The following is a 16,581-nucleotide window of genomic DNA, read 5'->3' on the forward strand; positions in this document are numbered from 1 at the left end:
GAATAGTCCCGAGTCGCTGAAGGCTTACAACCCGGCACTTGGGGGCTACATTATTCAAATTGAGATTACATGCAAGTCTCATGTCGCTGCAAGCATGCACCATGACACTTGGGGGCTAATGCAAAGTCATTTTTACTAGTCTTATTGAAGACCTGACTCATCATATTATAATGAGCCGGCCCTTGGGGGCTACCAATTGCTCCTATCAACAATTCAAGGTACACAAGTTTTCGTCCATAATATTGAAGGATCCATTGCTCAGTTGGTAAAGCACAAAGCTCTTAACCTTGTGGACGTGGGTTCAAGCCCTGCGATGGAAGCTACATTATAATATGTTATTTTCATTGAAGTATATATCAAGTCCCGGTTCAGTATTATCTTACTAAGCCGACCCTTGGGGGCTACACGTTGCTGTTCAAAGTTTACAAGATTATATTTACAAAGTCCCTGCTCATTATTGCATAATGACCCGGCCCTTGGGGGCTACACTGGTTGAAGTTTTTATGAGCATCAAGCAATTACAAGTCCCAGCTTGCTGCAAGCATGACAACCCAGCACTTGGGGGCTACATATATGGAGTATTTAGTTTATATGATTGAGATGAACAAACCGGATTTCTTCAAGGTTGAAACACTTATTGGAGCAAGTCTTAAGTTATCATTACGTTCTCCTCTTAAGACTTGGGGGCTACATGTATTATGCATATATAAGGAGGAACATCTTCATTTTATCAGTTTTGAGCAAATCAGGAAGATCAATTACATGACCCGGTGTCGAAAACAATTATGACCCGGTGCCATTAATATTTATAAACTCGCCATTTTGGTAATATTAAACCAGCAAGTTTTACATCTTCAAACCGGCTGAATATCAGATAAGTATTTTCAGACCCATATTTCTTAAACCGGCGCTTTGGGAGCTGAGTCAAAGGAGTTATTCTTCACAATATTTCTCAGTGACAAACCAATGTCGGCAAATTGATTATGAAGCTGGTCTGTTGACCCGGATTTCCCAGAAGGAGGAAATAACAAGGACTTAAGGATGATCAGGTACCGGTTTACAAAAATTCTTAACCCAGAGCATAACCTGTCAAATTTGTTCTTGTGTTTATTTTGCAGCATAAGTTTACCATGGATAAATCCAAGCTAAACTTGGGGGCTAATGTCGGGGATATACCCCGCGGCGTAAACCGGCCGGAAGTATAACCCGGCCGGACTAGGCGTTTCATTGGTAAACCGCCAGAGGATTGGCGGTTTACGTGATTGGCAGTTTACATGTCTGGCGGTTCACGTGTCTGGCGGTTCACTGGTATGACAATGCACGAGCCTGAAGACTCATTGGTGACCCGGCGCGTGTTCCAGATGGATGACAAGGCCCAAGGCCCAACATGCCGGTTTATGATAATGGTGGGCCGGTTTAAGAGGAAAGGCATGAAGAACATTTATATTACAAGGAGTTAAGACCTGGACTTGTATCCGGTTTGTATTAGAGATAGACTAGTCCTAATCCTAATAGGACTCTACATGTAACCCGCCCCTCCAACATATATAAGGAGGGGCAGGGCTCCCCAAAAGGGACAAGATTCACAAGTTCCACAAGTTGGACAAGTTAGGTTTAGACAATAGCTCTCAAGATAGAGCACTCTTGTAACTGTGATCATCATCATCAATATCAATGAAGCAGGATGTAGGCTTTTACCTCCACTGTGAGGGGCCGAACCTGGGTAAAACATCGCGTCTCTCGTCCCGCTCACCCCCTCTCAAGCTACCACGTAGATGTGTTGGCCTCACGACTAAGTCCTGACACTAAGGACATATGCCATGACAATTCCATGACACGTACCTCCGTGCTGCTCAAAGTGGTCTAGCCAGAGCCACGAACCAGTATATAAGGGATGTACGGGTAAGCAAATCTGATGATTATATGTATCAGTAGCCCCTGAGACTTGAAACAGTTAGCAGAACTGATTTAAGGATCATCTATTGTGTAGGTTCTTACAGAGAAGAATACTCGACTGTCACAGGAGCTGGATGAATGCAAGACCCAACTTCGGGCCGCCGTTGCCGCATTGAAGGAACCTAAAAAGTCCCCAGCTGGTAACATTTGTTTGAAAGAATGATAGGTACCATATAGCGTGCGGCGTGGCTGCAGATCTAACAATAGGTACCATATAGCGTGCGGCGTGGCTGCAGATGAATCCAGAGAGAATCCGGAGGACCGGCATGCCGTACGACAGCTAAAGGCTGGCGAACGTGTGCTAACTGAGGTCAGGCGGGAGAAAAACAATCTCCAAGACGCCAATACCAAGCTGAGGGTGGAACTGAAAGATGTTCGAGCCCAGCTTGCGGACTCTGAGAAGGAGAATAAGCGGCTTCGATGCGGCATTTTCAGTAAGTGCTTGAACGAACCCTTAAAAAGGTGGCGGCGGAGAAGTCGGCTAACAGAGTTATGTCTGCAGGTATGCTAATGGGTCGTCCTGCGGAGGAGATGCCCGGGTCTGCAGGTGATCTTCTATCCGAGCTCTCACAACTTCATGAACAAGTTCGGCAGGTGATGCAAGGTATTGCCCAGGCCTTGTGGCCATCCGTCTCCCTGCCAGAAGGCATTGGAGAGCTTGCGGAGAAGCTCAAGGGAGCACGGCGGTGCTTCCGATTATGGAAGATATCGGCATGCCGTCAAGGTGCCCGGGAAGCCCGGGCCATGGTGAAGACACGGTATACCAAAGCTGACCCAAACCACATGGCCGAGGTCAGACCTGTGGGGCCCGATGGGAAAGAAATCCCCGTTAGCTTAGTTATGGGAAAGTAGAATTAGCCGCAAAGTATTCCCAACAGGATTGTAGGCTAGACAGCCTGTTGGATGGTATAGAAGAGTAATTTAGTCAGTCTACATGACTATGTAATTAAAGTGACATGTATAATGCCTTCTAGCCGGATTGTAAATCATTTGTCATGGCGGACCTTTTCGCTTCAACCTCGGGACCCGATAGTCCGGAGTGTTTCCGAATACCCGCTCAGTTATATAAGAACTGGGGTATGCGTGGAAACCAGGCGTAGGGGTCATTAGTGCTTGAACAGACAAGTACCCAACTAGTTATGTTATATTACATGGGTAGTAAGAAACATCTTCCAGGGAGAATAGTTCCGTTAGGGGTTCCTTTCCCTGGGTACGCATGCCCTAAGGTGCATGTCTGGACTGCGAGAGGAGATGCAGGAAAAAACATCTGGGGGCATATGTGGAAAATAAATAAAAATCATCTTTTGTTCGCCGACCAAATATTCCCTTAAGAACGCTAGCTTTCGGCTTCACCCAGTCTGAGGTACACATCCGGCTGACCTGGCAGTAACAATCGAGAGGTGCTCCCCTTATGCCCTAGCCGAATTAACGGGAACGTAGGGCATAAATACAAGAGCCAGGCAACCCAGCTTGGCCAAAACTTAAGTCATATCGATGCATGTAATGGCGAAGAAAAGGTACATGCGGGAGAATAACACATGTGCGGGGCATAAAGCCCAGAAATATAATTAAGCTTATGTGTAAGAAGCCCCCAGGAATAATGAGCGTGGATAGCGCGTCTATAGTGTGCAAGCGAGGCACAAGTTGGCCCTTGAAGGCCTTGAGAAAGAATAAAAGAAAGAAAGAGAAAAAAGACAGATAATGTATATGCAAAAAATGGAGAGAGGAAGGAGACGAACATAGAGTCCGGCGCAAGGCGTAGAATCTTCGGAGCCTAGCTGCGTTCCATGGGTTCGGCTCAAGTCGATTGTTCTATGCATCCCGCAGACGGTACGCTCCACTGGTCAGAACTTGGTCAATAATGAAGGGACCTTCCCATTTGGGCTCGAGCTTGGCCTTTTTCTTCTCCGGCAGGCGTAGAACTAACTCACCAACGTTATAAGTTTTGGCCCATACTTCTCTGCTTTGGTATCTGCGAGCGTGTTATTGATAGAATGCGGAACGGGCTTTTGCCACGTCGCGCTCCTCCTCCAGGGTGTCTAGAATGTCTTGCGATCAAGCTCGGCTTCTCTTTCTTCATACATGCGCACTCGAGGTGAGTCATGAATTATGTCGCAGGGCAGAACTGCCTCTGCGCCATACACCATAAATAAGGGTGTATATCCGGTAGTACGATTTGGCGTGGTCCGCAGCCCCCAGAGTACGGAGTCGAGCTCCTCTACCCAGTGTGTGTTAGACTCCTTTAAGGACCGCACTAATCTAGGTTTAATGCCGCTCATGATAAGACCATTTGCTCGCTCAACTTGGTCATTGGTTTGTGGGTGATAGACGGAAGCATAATCGAGCTTGATGCCCATGTTGCTGCACCAGAGTTTTACCTCGTCGGCCGTGAAGTTCGTGCCGTTGTCAGTGATGATGCTATGGGGGGACACCATAACGGTGTACAACCCCGGATATGAAGTCTATCACCAGTCCGGATTCGGCTGTTTTAACAGGTTTAGCTTCCATCCATTTGGTGAATTTATCCACCATGACCAGTAAGTATTTTTTTTCTTATGGGTCCCCCCTTTAAGGGGTCCAACCATGTCAAGCCCCCAGACTGCGAAGGGCCAAGTAATGGGATTGTTTGGATGGCAGTGGGTGGCATGTGGCTTTGGTTTGCAAAAAGCTGGCAACCGACGCAGCGTTGGACCAAGTCCTGTGCGTCTGCCCGGGCCGTCGGCCAATAAAAACCTGTACGGAAGACCTTGCTTACAAGGGCCCGGGCTGCGGTGTGGTGGCCGCCGAGTCTGGCGTGAATTTCTGCCAAAAGTTTCTGCCCTTCCTCTTCAAAGATGCACCTTTGAAGGACTCCGGTTGTGCTTTTTTTATATAGCTCTCCCTCGTGGACCCTGTAGGCTTTAGATCGCCGCACTATGCAGCGTGCCTCATTTTGGTCCTCGGGAAGTTCCTGCCTAGTTAGGTAGGCCAAGAATGGTTCTGTCCATGGGGCAATGACGGCCATTATGACGTGGGCTGAAGGTGTTATTTCGGTGGCAGAGCCTCCGATTATGTCAGAGTATTCGGTATCGGGCATTTTGGCCGGGTCCGGACTATTGTTACCGGTGTCCCCTTACCATACCACGGATGGCTTAAACAGCCTCTCCAAAAAGATGTTGGGGGGGACCGCATCACGTTTTGCGCTGATGCGGGCGAGGATATCCGCCGCCTGATTGTTTTCCCGAGCCACATGGTGAAATTCGAGCCCCTCGAACTGAGCTGACATCTTTAGGACGGTGTTTCGATAGGCCGCCATCTTCGGATCCTTGGCATCGAAGTCTCCATTTATTTGGGATATTGCGAGGTTCGAATCCCCATGCACCTCCAGGCATTGAATGCCCATGGAAACTGCCATCCGAAGACCATGTAGCAGGGCTTCGTATTCGGCTGCATTGTTGGAGTCTGTATACAGTATCTGCAGTACGTATTGAACTGTATCTCCGCTTGGGGATGTCAGGACGACGCCAGCCCCTAGACCAGCCAGCATTTTGGAGCCGTCGAAGTGCATGATCCAATTGGAGTATGCGTTGTACTCTTTAGGGAGTTCGGCTTCCGTCCATTCGGCGACAAAGTCGGCCAATACTTGTGATTTAATGGCTCACCGTGGTTTGTATGTTATGTCGAACAGGAGGAGCTCAATGGCCCATTTGGCAATCCGGCCCGTGGCGTCGCGGTTGTTTATAATATCATTAAGTGGCACTTCCGAGGCTACTGTAATCGAACACTCTTGAAAGTAGTGTCGCAGCTTCCGGGATGCCATGAATACCGCATAGGCTATCTTTTGATAATGTGGGTACCGTGATTTGCATGGAGTGAGGACAGTGGATACATAATATACCGTCTTTTAAAGAGGGAATTTATGTCCATCCACTTCTCGTTCGACGACGAGCACTGCGCTTACAACCTGATGAGTTGCCGCAATGTATAACAACATTGGTTCGCCAATGTTTGGCGCGGCCAGGATTGGGTTGGTTGCCAGTATAGCTTTTATTTCTTCCAATCCGGCTGTGGCAGCATCCGTCCACTCGAAGTGTTCGGTGCGCCGAAGGAGGCGATAAAGGGGTAATGCCTTTTCTCCTAAGCGGGAGATAAAGCGGCTTAGAGCCGCCACACATCCAGTTAATTTCTGGATTTGTTTGAGGTCTGTTGGGGTAGCCAACTGTGACAAAGCTCGGACTTTGGACGGATTAGCTTCAATTCCTCTACTGGAGACAATGAAGCCCAGGAGCTTTCTGGCTGGTACGCCAAAAACGCATTTTTCGGATTGAGCTTGATGTCGTATGTTTGTAGGTTGTCGAATGTGAGCCTCAAGTCTTCTATTAGAGAGTCGACGTGTTTGGTTTTGACGACCACATCATCTACCTATGCCTCTACTGTTTTACGATCTATTTCTCCAGACATGTCTGAATCATGTGTTGATATGTTGCGCCGGTGTTTTTGAGCCCAAAAGGCATTGTGTTGAAATAGAAGGGGTTGTATGGTGTGATAAATGTCGTTGCGGCTTGGTCGGACTCCGCCATCTTGATTTGGTGGTAGCCGGAGTATGCGTTGAGGAAATACAATGACTCGTGTCCTGCGGTAGCATCGATAATTTGGTCAATGCAGGGGAGGGAGGAGGGATCCTTTGGGCAAGCCTTGTTGAGGTCCTTGAAATCTACACATAGGCGCCAGGATTTGTCCTTCTTTGGTACCATCACCAGGTTTGCTAGCCAGTCCGGGTGTTTTATTTCTCTAATGAATACGGCCTCTAATAACTTGGCTAGTTCCTCTCCCATAGCATGTCTCTTAGGTTCAGAGAAATGCCGAAGAGCCTGCTTGACCGGCTTGAATCCCTTTAGGATATTGAGGTTGTGCTCGGCCAGCCTGCATGGGATTCCTGGCATGTCTGAGGGGTGCCAGGCGAATATGTCCCAATTCTCGTGCAGGAACTCTCGTAGTGCAGCGTCCACGGCGGGGTTTAACTGTGCCCCGATGGAGGCTGTTTTTGTAGGGTCCATTGGGTGGACTTGGAATTTGACTATTTCATCCGCTGGTTTGAAAGAGGTGGACTTGGATCTCTTGTCAAGTATCATGTCGTCCATGTCCACTGTGGAGCGTAGCGCAGTAAATTCCTTGGCCAAAAGGGCTTTGGATAATGCCTCGAGGGCCAATGCGGCTGTTATGTTTTCGACGCGGAGTGCTGTGTCCGGATCACTAGCAAGAGTGATGATTCCATTGGGCCCGGGCATTTTGAGCTTCATGTACATGTAATGGGGTATGGCTTGGAAGACCGTGAACGCCTCCCGTCCTAAAAGGGCGTGGTATCCACTACTAAACGGGGCCACTTGGAATGTAATTTCTTTGGACCTATAGTTCTCCGGCGTGCCGAATACCACATCTAGTGTGATTTTCCCAGCACAGCGTGCTTCCCGACTGGGGATGATTCCTCTGAAGGTTGTGCTGCTTTGCTCAATGCGGTTCCAATCTATTTCCATTTTTGAAGAGTTTCCTCATAGATGAGGTTTAATCCACTGCCACCGTCCATGAGTACTTTGGTGAGTCGAAAGCCGTCCACAATTGGACTGAGGACCAGTGCAGCTAGTGCTGGGGCTGTTCGGAATTTAGGTTCGTCACTGGCATTGAAGGTAATAGCCGTGTCACTCCATGGATTCATTGCTGCCATGTGGCAGATTTCGGCGAGGCTGTGGAGTGTTCGCTTGCGCCTATTATTTGATGTGAAGGTTTCAAAGACTGTTAATACCGTATTGTTATCCACGGGATGGTGCTCTGTGGCATTTGGGATGAGAAGATCCTCACCACTCTTGGCCACCTGCCAGAGTATCCAACATGCTCTAAGGCTATGTGTTGGTATGGTATCCGTTGTACTATGAATCTTGCAGGGTCTGTTAAGCCATCCCTCCAATACGGTTCTATGCCCTGTAGAGGGTTTTTGTTTCTTTGTAATTAACTCAGGTGTCTTATGATAGTGCACCCTTTTACTTCGGACTGGGTGTATATTCCGAGCCGGATAATCCCAAAATTTCGTTTCGGTTTTCCAGGCGCTTTTCATCGCATAGTACTTTTGTACTATGGACGCCAAGTCAGCAAAGCGTGATATGTCATGGCGACTTAAGGCGTAAGGATTCCCTTGTCCATGCAATTATTGCAGAAAAATGAGACTGCGTCTTCCTCGCGATAGTACTTAACCTTGTTCATCACAAGGAGGAATCTGGCCCAATAATGATGTACTGTTTCACGGGGCTCTTGCCTGATGTGGGAAAGATCGTTTATGTCTGGGTGGGTGGGTGGATTTGAGTCCGAACCCTTACCCGATCTGAGACCCAGGGGCCGAGGAGTTTCCAATCTTGGAAGCTCAGATTCTGGAGTGTTGCCCGATAAGTCTGGCCCGCTGCCTGACTCTTAGTTCAGGGCTTGGGTGATGTCCTTCCGTAAACGAGTATCCGGCTCGAAGAGCTCAGGAATCCGGACATAGTTAGTCCTCAAGATAGAGGAAGAATCGCCGCATTGTTCCTCCACCACCGCAATATGATGGGTGACCGGTGGAGAATTAATCTCCCTTTGATCGGGTTTAAGCCCAATCCGATCTTAGTCTGTAGCGACTCCCAAGGCGGCGATACGATCCAAGAGCTCGTTTAGGGAAGAGAGCTCCATTGGATCCATCTGCTCGGCAAATTCCGAGCCGGCGTGGAGGCTGTTTTTGATGATCCGAGAGGTCATCATCAGTGCAGCGGCCGAACGGGCGGTCATGATGAAACTGCCGAGCCGGAGAGTTTGGCCGACAGCCAGGGCTCCCCCGGCGGTAATGTTGTTTTTAACAACGAGACGAGGCATCCTTCCTTATGGCGATGGCACAGTGGAACTCTCAATGAAAGCACCAATGTCGGTGTCAAAACCGGCGGATCTCGGGTAGGGGGTCCTGAACTGTGCGTCTAAGGCGGATGGTAACTGGAGGCAGGGGACACGATGTTTTACCCAGGTTCGGGCCCTCTTGATGGAGGTAAAACCCTACGTCCTGCTTGATTGTTCTTGATAATATGAGTAGTACAAGAGTTGATCTACCATGAGATTGGAGAGGCTAAACCCTAGAAGCTAGCCTATGGTATGATTGTATGTTGTCCTATGGACTAAAACCCTCCGGTTTATATAGACACCGGAGGGGGCTAGGGTTACACAAGGTCGGTTACAAAGGAAGAGATATACATATCCGTATTGCCTAGCTTGCCTTCCACGCCAAGTAGAGTCCCATCCGGACACGGGACGAAGTCTTTAATCTTGTATCTTCATAGTCCAACAGTCCGGCCAAAGGATATAATCCGGCTGTCCGGATACCCCCTAATCCAGGACTCCCTCATGGACCTCCAAACAAGGCTCTGGCAACTGGGCGTTTAGCCACAATAGTTTTTCTCAGAGGCAGAATGCTGGGCAAGCTTGGCACCAACAGAGACATCTTCTGGGAGTCATCAAAAGCAATGGTCCACGTGCGCTTAGAGTATGTAACTGTGCCCAAGGGCTTAAAGAAAAGGGCTTATTCCATCTATGCCCCCAATTCCTTAGTTGTGCTCAGTTTTCCCCATGCTTCAAACTTTTGATCACTTTTCCCCACTCCCTTAGCTGAAACTCTCACAAATGTTCATAACAGACGTTTGCCATCTTGGCCGTTAACTGACTTGTGGGGCCACGTTGGACTCTGTTGACTGTGGCTGTGGCTTCGCTGGTTGGGCCTTGTTTGTGTTCATAGGACGGGCCCATTAGTTTCTTGGTAATAAATTAAAAAAGCCTGCTATCGATGGATGCATCCTGCTATGCATGCCCGGCTTTGGCATCGATGTAGCCCGCTATGCATGCGAACACCGCCACGCACGCATCTAGTGACCTAGACCTAATCGCATGCATGCACGCTGACATGCACGCATCGATCCGTGCCACACGGTTGCTGGTGGATTCAGTCGCTCCGCAGAATCGTTTCACGCGTCGCAGGCATACGTGCCGGTGGTAGAAGGGGCAGGCTGCACGCACGCTCGTGTCCATATGTTGAGGCATTGGTTCACGCCACACAGCTATCGCTCGCGTCCATAAGTCGGTGGCAGAAGGGGCAGGCTGCACGCACGCTCGTGAATGGGAGGCAGGCAGCCGCCAACGTAGAGCACGCAGAAGGGGGAGGCAGGCAGCCGCCAACGCAGAGCACGCAAAGCACGCTCGCATCGATTCACGTTCACATATTGATGATCGCATCGGTTCACGCACGCACTGAGTCATGATCTACGCCGTTTGCCCGTGTACCCACTTCGTCTCCCTCGGCTATTTAAACTGCCCTTCATTGCCTCTTCTTCTACAGATCCATCTGCGCCTCCCACTTCTCTTCTTCCCCCAAAAGCCAAAGCCGTTCCACTCAGCGAAGCGAGCAAGATGCAGTACAATGGGCCGACGTTCCAAGAGCCGCCCACCGTGCCGGAACGGCGGTACCCCGCCAATGTCGTCGTCGAGGCATCGCTCCGCGTGTGGGCGTTCTCACGCTGGAGGGGTAGCACTGAGCTTGCACGGTGGTTCCTCCGTGCGGGCTTCCACCACCTCCCGGCGGGCTCGCCGCCCATGTTCAACCTCATGGAGCAGCGTCCCCACGCCAACGCTCCAGTGGTAGGGCTCGTCGTCCACTTCACCAACAGGTTCGATGCCTACTACCTTCTCGGCAAGGTGTATTGGTGTGGGTGCGAGTTCATCACATTCACCACCTATAACATCTTCACCGACTTCGAGAGCGTCTTCCCCGCTCGCAACCGCATGCACAGCCTCCCGTACTACCTTGGGGACAACGGCCTTAAGGAGGAGCAGTACTGAAGCCGGCGGCGAAGAAGATGGTGAAGCCGGCGGTTAAGGTGAAGACGACGGTGAAGACATGGCGGTGTTGCCCTAGCTACCCTATCTACTATGTAGTGTGAGTTTGGTGTGTGTGTTGCCCGAGCTAGCTACCCTATCTATGTAAGGTTAATTATTATTATCTACCGGTGTCGTGTTATATGTAAGAACTTATGTTGCCCTAACAACCCTATCTAAGTTAAGTTATGTGTGTTATATTAATGCTTTGTTATGTTTGTATTTTGTTTGTCCCAATTTTAGACATGGCTAATTGGCATGGGAAAAATTAACCAAACTAACTAAAAATGATGTGTTTATAGATGCCTTCTAAAAATAAGAACATATTGTACATTTGTACACAGCTTTGGTTTGAGAGCTCTGTATTTTTTAGGTATTCCAAGAATACTTTGGTTTTCAGAAATATTGAAGTATCAAATACTTTGAGATGTTTGGCTTTAGTCAAAAGTGTAGTTTTAACTACACTATGTTTGAAGTATATAAAAAAGAGGGTTGGACCTATTTTTTCAATCATGAAGTATTGGTTCGCTAGGCATAATAATACCGCGGTTTGCAAATACTTTGATTCTAAAAAATGAAGGGACCCATAAAGGAAAGCCAAAAAAATTCCTCAATGAGATAGAAGAGATTGGGCAATCAAATTAATGAAAAAAGCAATCAGAAACAAAAAATAACAAAGAAATCGTTCCTAAAAAAAAAGAAACATTGCTTGTTTCTGGGCCTCATTTATCCTTTGTGGGCCTATTGCAGCTTGATTCTCTTTGGGCCCGCGAACTAGGTTTTTTTTCTAGCAGAACTGACGAACTCGAGGACAAAAGTTTGGCAAGTGCGAGAGAGAAGAGATGAACTTGATGTATATCCCTTGTGCTGCTCAAGTACTGCTTACTGTCATCTGACGAGCTAGGGTATGATCCAACACTCGAGGTTATTAGCTAACAAAATAATCCTATCACTGAACTGGTAGTTGTCTTCTGCCGAAACTGAAAGTGTCGAAACTTAACAGTAAACTGCATACATTTAGAGATCGACAGTTGCACTAAACAGAGTTGCATTTGAGATAAACAGACTTGGATTTCTAAACAGTGGCAACAACAGTAGACAAACATCTCTAACGAGAGATGGCCATCAAGTAAAAAATTCCTAGAGCAAGTATTCCTAAAGCTATCAGATTGGATTGCTTCTTCAACTCAATCAGCTGCTTGAAGTTCTTGTTCATCTTCTTCAATTCCGTCTTCAGTTCGACATCTACCACCGTCGGGTATTCCGGACGCGCTGCTGCTGCCGGAGCGGCACTGTCATGGGGCAGATTGAACTGGCGGATTGCATCCCCCCTCGAATCCAGCAAGCTCAACCCTTGAAGCCTCTGGATGTAATCATCCATCCACTCGAAATGGTGGTATTTCTTCACGATCTGAAAACGAAATCATGTAACCTAAATCCAAATCTGACAGATTTTTTGAGAAATTAGAGATAAAGGATGCGACGAAAACTCAAATCTAACCTGCCCCTCCGGCTTGCTCTCGCATTTGACGAACTCGCGCCCAAAGTTCCCATTCTTCTCCTCCTTCGAAGTCAACCGCTTCAGTGGCGCAGTCCATGGGCAGTCAGTGCATCGAGTCATCGGCACTGGACCATACACCGGCCACGTGGAACGGGGGGCTGACGAGGAGGTCGACATATCGCCCGAGAGGAAGAAACAGAGGAATTGCTCGACAGGAAGAAGAACGAGAAGATGGGGGAAAGAAACAAAGGAATTGCTCGATCTGCTCGATGCCTTTGTCTATCAGATGGAGAAGAGGAGAAGGGGAAGCTATATTGACGATTTGCCACATTGTATTTTGCATTTTGAATATTTGAACCAACTCTTAACACTGACATGTAGTGGTCATGTGCGAAAAATACAATTTCATATGTAAAGTGGGGCTGATCGTAAAAACCCGAGAAGGACAGTGTAGTAGCCAATCAGGATGCATCACGCGGATCGCGCATGCCTGCCCCACATCTGACGGGTGGTGTTTGGCGCTTGGTAGGATCCGACGGCGGACGTTCGACGCTAGGGTTTGGAGCATTTCTGCGGGGTTATGAGCGAGTCAACGGGGTTATTAGGGTTTGACCAGATTTCAAATGGCCATAACTAAATTAGAAAAAATCGCAAAAATATAAAACAAACGTACTTCATCCGTTTATGATACCTAGTTACCATAAAAAATATAAACTAGGTATAGGGGCGTTTTTTTTTTGAAAAATCATTTTTTGAAGTGATATGTCGAAATCAAGTTCAAATGTTTTTAAAAAAATCAAAATGTTGTAATTCTTGTGCACATAGCCGTCATATGTGACAAGGTTATGAGAAAAAAATATAAACTTGGTGTAGGTCATTTTCATGAAAAAAAGGCTTCACACAAATGAGCTATCACCAATGAACATGTTCGGAGTTCGTAGAATAGGGAGAGAGGGTTTAGGATTTGAAAAAAATCAAAATAATTCAAAAAAATTAGAAAAATTTCCATAGCTTCATTTTGGAGTGAATAAGAAGGATTTGAACTTACTTTTTGATTTTCATATCTAAAACGTGTTATTTGACGGTTTTGAACTAAAAGCATATTTTTTCAAAAAAATGTAGTAATATGAATATTAATCAATAAATAGTGAGACTTCATTTTTACCCTATATATATGGAACAAGTGTTAATAAAAATATATATGCCTCATTTAGGCAAGGTCAAAAAAACTTGATTTCAAATAGGGCTGTTTACCCTAGCTTTCGAGCTCGTTTCTAGCACATTTCTCATTCGGACTGTTCACCTATGAACATTGGACTTCAGATGCTCGATCAAATACACCGCATAGAGCAATGAACCTCCAATGTTCAACTTCAACTTTGGCTCGAATCCAAATTTTGGCCAAATTCAAATATTGATTTAAATTCAAATTTTGATGGAAATTTGAATTCTGACTCAAATAAGAAACCAAAGTAGAAGCAACATAATTACAACTGATAAGTTTTCACAGTAGCTCAAATCTACCAAGTTTTAAGATGCCAACATCTTAATACAAATCTACCAAGTTTTAAGCGATCGACTCGCCCTCAAATTGACAACACAAACATTTCCCAGCAACTTAATTCAAATTTTCGACTTGCCCCTTGTGTTTGCAGCTGGCTTCACCGTCTTGCTCCTGGTTTCCCTAGTTGAGATGCTCTTTTCTTTCAGACTCTTGTTCCTTTTGATCTTGGGCTTTACTTCGGGTTTTCCCCGTGGAGGTGCTGATGGAGTAGTTCCACTCGCCAAGCACTTGACGACCATTTGACGGTCATCTATGGGTTCAGTAATCTTTAAAGGCACAATTGGAAAAATTTCCCCCTCCTCTTCCTCTCTTATAGCTTCAAAACCATCAAAGGCCATGGTTTCAAAATCTTCTGCTTCTTCATCTCTTGGCCTTTTCTCCCTAGAGCTGGTAAATAAAATTATAAGCCATAGGCAAAAAAGAGAACAAATGCAAACAAAAGGGTAGCTGCATTCTACAAATGCAAACACATACCAAGATGCTTCATTTGCTGCTGCATTCTCCACTGCTTCATTTGCTGCTGCATTCTCCACTGCATCTTCAATCTCCATTGCTGATGCATTCTCCTCAGCATTGGCTACTGTCCATCTTTCCTCCTCTCCAAATGATGCATCCACTGCATTGGTACAAAGCCTAGCAATATGCCCCAGAACTCCACATTTTTTGTAAGCATGCTTCTTTGGTAGACGACCGTCCTCACCTGCTCTAATCCTCTGGTTCCTTGGTCTTCCTGGTGATCTAGTAATGACAGGAGGGTGGATTTTGAACCCTGGATCTACTATGTTCCATTGATCTTTCCCCAATATTGCAGGCACATTGTCAGCATAAGCAGCCATAAATTTGGCAACAGAGAAATACTCAGAGCAATATTGATCAACTTCACCATCTGCACCCCCGATAACGGTCATCAGATGTAGGGCATGTATTCATGGCTTCCCACGGATCTGCCATTTCCTACAAGTACATTCTCTAGTACTTAGGTTCACATGATACCTCCATACCCTATTTTTAGTGTCAGTATAGGTAACCTCTCCCTCATATGTACCAGATCGAATACATTTCATCTTCAGTCCTCTTGGCTTCAAGTGCAATGCCTTAATCAGTGATGGGAGCATTTGATGACCAACATATTGTGTTTCTGCAATTCTTTTGCGAAGAGCCATCTTTATCATGATCATTTGCCTCATCTTGTCAAATGCTTGCCACAACAAGAGCCCTTTCACTAACTTGAACTTTGAATTGAAGCATTCTGCAAGGTTACTGGTCACATAATCTACTTTGCACATTTCATTGAATTTGCTTCTTGACCACACCTTGCCATGATGTGCATCCATGTACTCCTTCACAAGAGGATTTTGAGCATACAACACTCTCAAATGGTGTTCATGCTTCCTTTTGCTGCATGTGTATGATGCTGGCCATAAGTTCTCATCATAAACTTTACCTTTGAACTTCTTTTTGAAATTATGCGCTAGGTGTCGCATACATTCCCTATGCTCCACTCCAGGGAATACAATTTCCACTGCACTCTCTAAACCCTTGCAAGCATCTGTGTGTATAGCTAAACCTGGGGGTGTGCCTATAATGTTGCGCAACTGCTATAGAAACCAGACCCAACTTTCCTCATACTCTGCCTCCACCACACCAAATGCAACTGGGAATAGCCAGTTGTGTCCATCAACTGCAGAAGCTGCTACTAGTTGTCCTCTCCATATTCCAGTCAAATGTGTAGCATCTACAGCCAAATAGGGCATGCAACCATCTAGAAACCCCTGCCAGCAAGCCTTGAAACAAACAAAAGCCCTTCTGAAGCACTCCTTCTGAAATGACTTCCCTTTTATTTTGAATGGAACTGTATGCTTGTCAATCTCTACAACACTCCCTGGACTTGCCATCTCCACTTCATCTTTGAAAGTGTAAAGCAGTTGAAAACTGTCATTCCATTGACCATTAATTATGTCAAGAGCCTTTTCCCTAGCATTGAAAATTCTCATGTAAGGAATTTCTATCTTGTACTTCTCAAAAAGCTTCCCATGGAGTGCTGTTGGACCAAGTCCAGGTTCTTCTCTCAGCCAATCCAATATAGCATCTGCCACCCACCTAGATTTTGCTAGCTTGGTTTTGGCCTTCCCCCCTCCCCCTCCAGGTGGACAGGTGTGCTTGTGTGGGTTTTTCTTTATCTGAAACAAAATAAAAGGGTAAAAACAGTTAAGAAACCTTACTCAACGATCTGAAACTAAATTACTAACTGAACTTGGATTACCTGAATATATTTGCTCTTTCTCATACGAGATGCATGCAACTTCCACCTACACCTAGGATATGGACAAAAAATAGTGAACCTTGCTGGCTCACTCCTTTTAATCTTATAGGTGTTTTCAGATATAATGCACCATGTTGTCACTGCATTCCGACAGTCCACCATTGATTGGAAAATGGTACCTACACTAAGCTCAGGTTTTTCCCTATTCCACTCAATTGTTGGCATGTCATCACCATCGTATTCATCCTCGATTAAGTTGTCCATGTTCTCCACCTTCTCTTCATCGTCAGTGTCATCAAACCTAGCTTGGCTGATGGGCTCCTCCATATATTCGTCATCCACTGCTTGCTGACTGGCTACATCGACCAGTTCAGGAAACATCATCTC

General features: G+C 46.5%; 2 protein-coding genes across 2 annotated transcripts; both read right to left on the reverse strand.

Moving 5' to 3' along the window:
* Positions 1-11,974: 11,974 nt before the first annotated feature.
* On the reverse strand, positions 11,975-12,544 carry LOC147964655 (uncharacterized). The gene is made up of 2 exons (XM_087528103.1): positions 12,368-12,544; positions 11,975-12,277 (listed from the first exon to the last, which is right to left on the reverse strand). The coding sequence occupies exons 1-2, from the start codon at positions 12,542-12,544 to the stop codon at positions 11,975-11,977; spliced, it is 480 nt and encodes a 159-aa protein (XP_087384229.1).
* A 1,446-nt stretch (positions 12,545-13,990) lies between these two features.
* LOC147964656 (uncharacterized) lies at positions 13,991-14,839 on the reverse strand. Its single transcript, XM_087526838.1, has 2 exons — positions 14,406-14,839; positions 13,991-14,318 (listed from the first exon to the last, which is right to left on the reverse strand). The coding sequence occupies exons 1-2, from the start codon at positions 14,837-14,839 to the stop codon at positions 13,991-13,993; spliced, it is 762 nt and encodes a 253-aa protein (XP_087382964.1).
* Positions 14,840-16,581: the final 1,742 nt, after the last annotated feature.

The sequence above is a fragment of the Triticum urartu genome, chromosome 6A (genome assembly GCF_056163025.1).
Source record: "Triticum urartu cultivar PI428250 chromosome 6A, HENAU_Tu73, whole genome shotgun sequence".
Classification (NCBI taxonomy): domain Eukaryota; kingdom Viridiplantae; phylum Streptophyta; class Magnoliopsida; order Poales; family Poaceae; genus Triticum; species Triticum urartu.